Raw genomic sequence first — 6,829 nt, 5'->3', positions numbered from 1 at the left:
TCGTTCGCTCGTTCAGACATAGAGGCATCAACAGACCGCAAAGAGCGAGCGCTCTATTTAAATATCCGGCCCCTTTTTCTGAACGAGCGAGCGCAAATAGCGTCCGGCTCTGAATCAGGCCCTGTGTCCGATGTTGTAGTAGTAAAAGGGGCACTCTGGTGGGTCTTCTGCTCCCATATCCCATAGAAGCTAAAGAATGCTGCAATGACCTGCTGGATATGCATCTGATACCTCCTGCATTGAATGTGGATGTGGTCTGAGCTATTGTCGCTTGTCTGTTACCACAGACAATTCTGGCCAGAAGCCACCATCATTAAGCAGCCATGGTCTGCCACTGCGCTGTCAACGGTGGGTGGTAATGCCTTCCATAAGGTATTATCGGTACACACGTGACACCATAGATGGAGGAATGTTGAATGTCCGCACAACTTTGGAAATGAAATGTCCCATCCATCAGGCACCCACTATCATGCACCGTTCGACCTCTGATAATTTACGTTGCATTGCCAATTAGCTGCCTAGCCGGTGTTCAAACTGACTCATGAGATGTCAGATTACAACTAATGCAGGTCTTGGCATTTCCAAGGAGTCACAGTACCATTACCTTTACATACTACAATCCCATTACTTTAGGCACTTCAGTGTGTGTGTGTATGTATACACTGTATATATATATATAATGACTATTAGCATATGTTTATAGATCTATAACAAAATGGGGCAGCCCATACAGTATGGTGGGCTTCAAGAAAATGGCCGCCGATAGTAAGTGAATGCCTAATACAGTGTTGGGATAGACAATATCCGCACTTGTGTGTTCTGAGGGCATAACCGGCCCTCTTGGACATTAGAATAGAAGTGCTCTCTCACTGTGTCTATTTGGTTACACAGGAGTTCAGCGCATAATCGGTATTCGGTGTCCCTGAGGTTATCGTGAGATTTGCCGATCTGTCCAAGATGGCGCTGTCCGGCGTCTGTTGCCGGAAATGCCGTAGATGGTCTGGTCATTAAGTTCTACCCTATAAAAGGGCCTCATATAGAGCATTTCTTTATCCTCCTGACGAAGTCCAACCCAGTGAGCTGGGTCTAAGTGATGAAACGCGTTGAGGTGCTGTGCGGTTGTCTCATACTAACTGTCTCTCCAGAGACCCACCTTTTTTAATGTAAGAACTTTGATTTCTATGTGTTTGTTTTGTGTTGCATAAAAAACTCATAAAATACTGCACTATGAGAGCGCAATTCCTTCTATATATCTACATGTCCACTATTGAATATACGGGGAGGAACAAGCGGGGACCAAGTGGTTGCTTAGAATTCCCAGGTGTATCCTGATAAAGTAACCCAAAGGATTCAGAATTCATACTGAAGGAACAGCACACTGGCTCCATAAAAAGACCCCCCTGATGTGCCTTTTAAATAATTGATGAAGGTACATATAATATTTATCTTCGATATTTCTATACTCTAAAATATTACACCAGAGAGCGCCTTTTCTCACCCATTTTAGAAATAAATATATATATATAAAATCTGTGTATGTAAATAAACATATATATATATATTTTTATTTTATTTATTTTTTTCACACATTGTTAAGGTAATCACTACACTATTAAGGAAAATATGGTCAGGGGGAAAAGCAATGTAAAATATGTACTTCACATTTTGCACATCTAAGACATACTTGCCTACCCTTCCGATTTGGCCAGGCGGCCAGGAGCCTCCTGAAAATCGGGTGCCACTCCCGGCCCCCTGGAAAGGCACGCAAGCCTCCCGGTGGCAGCCAGTCCATGCAGTCCCCCGCGTGATTACTATTCAATTCACGCTGAATCACATCATCGTAGCCCCACCCCCTGCTTCACAATGCTGAACATCTCGGCATTGTGTACCGGGGGCAGGGCCAAAATGACGCAGGGCCACTCCCCCACCCACCCACATTGCCGGGTAGTATCCCCGGCCACGCCCCCCCGTACAGCACCACGCCCTGCTGCATGTCCGACATGGCTGCCCCCTTCTGAAGGGGGCTGCCAGGATGTCGACATGCCTGATCTAAGATCTAATGCCACAACTTCAACATTCTTATCTACAGTACACCTTCCTTTCCTAAGGCATAACACATCTATGACTGTATATCAGTAGAGATATTAGAATACAAGACCTGTGGTTTTATGAAACGCCTAGATTTACCACAGGAATAACAAAAAATTCCTAACATAACCATAGACTAATACATTATACTTGTTTTACTATGATAAAGTAGGACAGTATTATAATAGGCAAATATAGCAGCTACTAACAAAACAACAATCTTTTTTTTTTTATAGCTGCCATTAAAGTTCTTCCTATATGCAACTGACATTGACTGGATAAATATAGAAATAATCTAATCTTATAGAATAATCTAATCTTATGTTTGCTACAGCAGACCATATTTCATGTTTTATTTTTATAAGAAGCCAACGGTACCAGCATTTCCATTACGCCTTGTTGCAGAGGTAACGCCTACTTTCACATCATAAATACAGCTCCATTTTATGGATGCCGTGGGTTTGGGTGCAAGAATAATGTTCAGTGCTGGATTAACAACAGGGTGGCAAGGGCCAGTCGCCAGGGGACTCCACACATAAGAGGGTCCCCACACATAACGACATCACCAGTGTGAGGGGCACTGTGCCATATGTGAACAGGTGTTTCTGTAGGGCACAATTTGAACTGGTGTCACTACAGTGTGTTTACCACATTTGAGGTGCTGGCAGTATTTACACATTATATTTTCTAATAACATCGCCAGCATAGTATATTGATTATTTTGTTGGTAGGACCCGCCATAAATGAGATGCCCTGGGGCCCCAACACTTCTTAATCCAGTCCTGGTAAATGCTTGCCCCCTCTCCCCTTCCAAAACACCTCAGCAACTTGCTGCTTTATATGGTGTCTAATGGAAAGCTGGTGGGTGGATTAGCTATGGGGCCCAGAGTTTAGGGAGACCCATCTTCCTTGTCAAAGTTACATGTGTTATACAGTCAGGTGCATAAATATTGGGACATTGACAGAATTATCATATTTTGGCCTCTATTCACCACCACAATGGCTTTGAAATGAAACAAACAAGATGTGCTTTAACTGCAGACTTTCAGATTTAATTTGAGGGTAATTACATCCAAATCAGGTGAACGGTGTAGGAATTACAACGGTTTCTATATGTGCCTCCCACTTTTTAAGGAGCCAAAAGTAATGGGACAAACTAAACAATCCTAAATCTAACTTTCACTTTTTAATACTTTGTTGCAAATCCTTTGCAGGCAATTACAGCCTGAAGTCTGGAACGCATAGACATCACCAGACGCTGGGTTTCATCCCTGGTGATGCTGTGCCAGGCCTCTTCTGCAAATGTCTTCAGTTCCTGCTTGTTCTTGGGGCATTTTCCCTTCAGTTTTGTCTTCATCAAGTGAAATGCATGTTCAATCGGATTCAGGTCAGCGGATTGACTTGGCCATTGCATAACATTCCACTTTTTAGCCTTAAAAAACTCTTTGGTTGCTTTTGCAGTATGCTTCGGGTCATTGTCCATCTGCACTGTGAAGCGCCATCCAATGAGTTCTGAAGCATTTGACTGAATATGAGCATATAATATTGCCCGAAACACTTCAGAATACATTCTGCTGCTTTTGTCAGCAGTCACATCATCAATAAATACAAGGGAACCAGTTCCATTGGCAGACATACATGCCCACGCCATGACACTACCACCACCATGCTTCACTGATGAGGTGGTATGTTTTGGATCATGAGCAGTTCCTTTCCTTCTCCATACTCTTCTCTTCCCATCACTCTGGTACAAGTTGATCTTTGTCTCATCTGTCTATAGGATGTTGTTCCAGAACTGTAATGGCTTTTTTAGATGTTGGTTGGCAAACTCTAATCTGGTCTTCCTGTTTTTGAGGCTTACCAATGGTTAACATCTTGTGGTGAACCCTCTATATTCACTCTTGTGAAGTCTTCTCTTGATTGTTGACTTTTGACATATATACACCTACCTCCTGGAGAGTGTTCTTGATTTGGCCAACTGTTGTGAAGGGGTTTTGCTTCACCAGGGAAATAATTCTTCTGTCATCCACCACAGTTGTTTTCCGTGGTCTTCCGGGTCTTTTGGTGTTGCTGAGCTCTCCGGTGCATTCTTTCTTTTTAAGAATGTTCCAAACAGTTGATTTGGCCACACCTAATGTTTCTGCTATCTCTCTGATGGGTTTGTTTTGATTTTTCAGCCTAATGATGGCTTGCTTCACTGATAGTGACAGCTCTTTGGATCTCATATTGAGAGTCGACAGCAACTGATTCCAAATGCAAATGTCACACCTAGAATCAACTCCATACCTTTTACCTGCTTAATTGATAATGAAATAACGAGGGAATAGCCCACACCTGTCCATGAAATAGCTTTTGAGTTGATAGTCCCATTACTTTTGGCCCCTTAAAAAGTGGGAGGCACATATAGAAACCGTTGTAATTCCTACACCGTTCACCTGATTTGGATGTAATTACCCTCAAATTAAATCTGAAAGTCTGCAGTTAAAGCGCATCTTGTTTGTTTCATTTCAAAACCATTGTGGTGGTGAATAGAGGCCAAAATATGAAAATTCTGTCAATGTCCCAATATTTATACACCTGACAATACATTTTTCACCATAGGTACATAGGGACTCTTACAAACTTTTGATATGGGGCCTTCAAATACCTAGTTACGCCCCTGGTTTAGTGTTAAAACTTCTGATATAAAGTCAAGCCATTTAAAATTATAACAAGGGCCTAAATGCCAAATTAAAGTAAGTTTGGGAACCCTGACAGACTATTCTCCCAAAGTCATCAGTGTTATTTGGGCAGGGGGTCCACAAATAAATAGCTTGCTGTCAGTGCACACTGGCTCATGGCCCATTGTGCACTGCAGACTCTGAAACCATAGCAGATAAGCCAGTGGTCTATATAGATGCTTTATTTTCTATACAGGTGTTTTATACAATAACATCAGCATGAAAATATTAACAAGCATAAACCATTATATTTAGTTAAAGTTTTAAAACTGTATTCATTTGATGCAGAAACCTTTTTTATGCTAGGTCCATTATTATGCATGTCCCATCTCTACATGCCTGAATCTCAGGTACAACTATTACAATGAAGTCCTGTTACACACACAGGAGGCTTTTATCACCATTTAAAATCTAATTAATCCATATTGAAGCACAATGATTACTGTTGTGTTTTAGGGTGAGGGGTCATAGAGCTTTCTTTGTTCACCCCCTGGCTTGTAATCATCAGGCATTGGGATATAATTTTACTCAGAAAATTGAAAGGTAACAGATCAAATGCTTATCATAAACTTAACTCATAGCTGCCAGGAATTCTTCTCCCATCTATATGAAACACTATCTCTCGTTGAAACAAACCCTTGTTTCAAAGTCATTAAATGGTTAATGTCTAAAGCTTATATACCGTGTAGCTCAGAGCCAAGTTTATTAGTTCGCTATCTGCTCTGAGACCAAGATAGTTGCAGGGGTGTTCACATTACAATACTGTCAAGGAATAGCTAAAAAGTATGGCTCTGGCCAAAAGAACTTACATACAATTTGGAGGAACTTTGTTGTCTTTGGCAGGATGGATTCTGTCCTGTGTCACTACCTATGTGCCTCTCTGGAAAAACTTAAATTTAGATTTAAATGAATTGGAAAACTGGACTATGGGACTGTGGCAGACTTGTGTCGTACAAGAGGAAGGAGGAATGCAATGCAAGGACTTTGATTCTTTCTTGGCTCTGTCATCCGAGCTCAGGATTTCCAGGATTTTAATGTGCTTATCTAATGGCTCTGGGATGCTCGGTCTTGTCATTTGCAGCCTTGGTTTGGACTGTGTGAAGATTGGAGCAGAAAACCTAGAGCTAAAGAACCGTCTCTTACTTCTAGGAGGCATATTGCTTTGGACATCAGGATTGTCTGCCTTAGCCCCAGTCTCCTGGGTGGCTTATGACACAGTTCAGGAATTTTGGGATGAGTCTATTCCAGAGATTGTTCCAAGATGGGAGTTTGGTGAAGCCCTCTTCATGGGCTGGTTTGGAGGATTTTTCCTTCTCCTCGGTGGTTCACTACTTGCCTTCTCCTATTGCTTCACACCAACTGATCCAACATCTATATGTTACAAGCCTACAAAACAGCATGAACAATGTCTACATGTGGACTCCAAATATCCAGATCTGACTATATGAAAATTAGGTGCATTTTGTAGCTGCAAAACTGAACCCTGAACCTTGTTAAAATGGGTTTCCAATATTAATTCATTAAGAATTTTGTTGATGTTCATTTTATCGAATAAGCTCTTGTGGTTTGAAAACCTAAGTGAATAGTGGTGACTTTTGTAGCCAGATTAGTCATAGGATATTAGAAATTACGGTATCCATAAATTAACAAAACTTCTATAGAGAATAAGTAAATGTTTTGAGGACAAATTAGATCTTCTGAAAAAATCCCACAGATAACTAAAATATGGGTTTGATCTTTTGAAGTCAAGAAGGTCATAACATATAGCCCTGCCCAACAGGCAGGGCTATATGTTATGTTAGTTTTTCTGAGTTAAGGTGGCATTTTACCTGGAATTGTACACATTTGCAAATTTCTTGAGCCTCCCAGCAGTATTAGTTTTATGCCAGTTTAATTCTAGAGCTTTTTTTTACATACCTAATATGCAAAGGACTGTAGATTTAGAGGTTACACAAAGTATACACAGGTCATTACTGAATATTTGTGCATCGCATGTGTCAACCAGCAAAACAACATATTTC

At 41.1% G+C, this 6,829-nt stretch overlaps 1 protein-coding gene across 1 annotated transcript; it reads left to right on the top strand.

Annotated features, from left to right (window-relative positions):
- The first annotated feature begins 5,593 nt into the window (after nucleotides 1-5,593).
- LOC148506297 (claudin-24-like) lies at nucleotides 5,594-6,256 on the top strand. Its single transcript, XM_088446946.1, has one exon. The coding sequence runs from the start codon at nucleotides 5,594-5,596 to the stop codon at nucleotides 6,254-6,256; it is 663 nt and encodes a 220-aa protein (XP_088303072.1).
- Nucleotides 6,257-6,829: the final 573 nt, after the last annotated feature.

Source organism: Taudactylus pleione, unplaced genomic scaffold (genome assembly GCF_031769625.1).
Source record: "Taudactylus pleione unplaced genomic scaffold, aTauple2 ptg000408l, whole genome shotgun sequence".
NCBI lineage: Eukaryota > Metazoa > Chordata > Amphibia > Anura > Myobatrachidae > Taudactylus > Taudactylus pleione.
Note: the sequence above shows the minus strand (reverse complement) of the source record. Positions and strands in the feature narration are given on the sequence as shown.

Bases quoted from the DNA above. Each gene is read 5' to 3' on its own strand.
- LOC148506297 (XM_088446946.1), top strand. From the start codon at position 5,594: ATGGCTCTGGCCAAAAGAACTTACATACAATTTGGAGGAACTTTGTTG.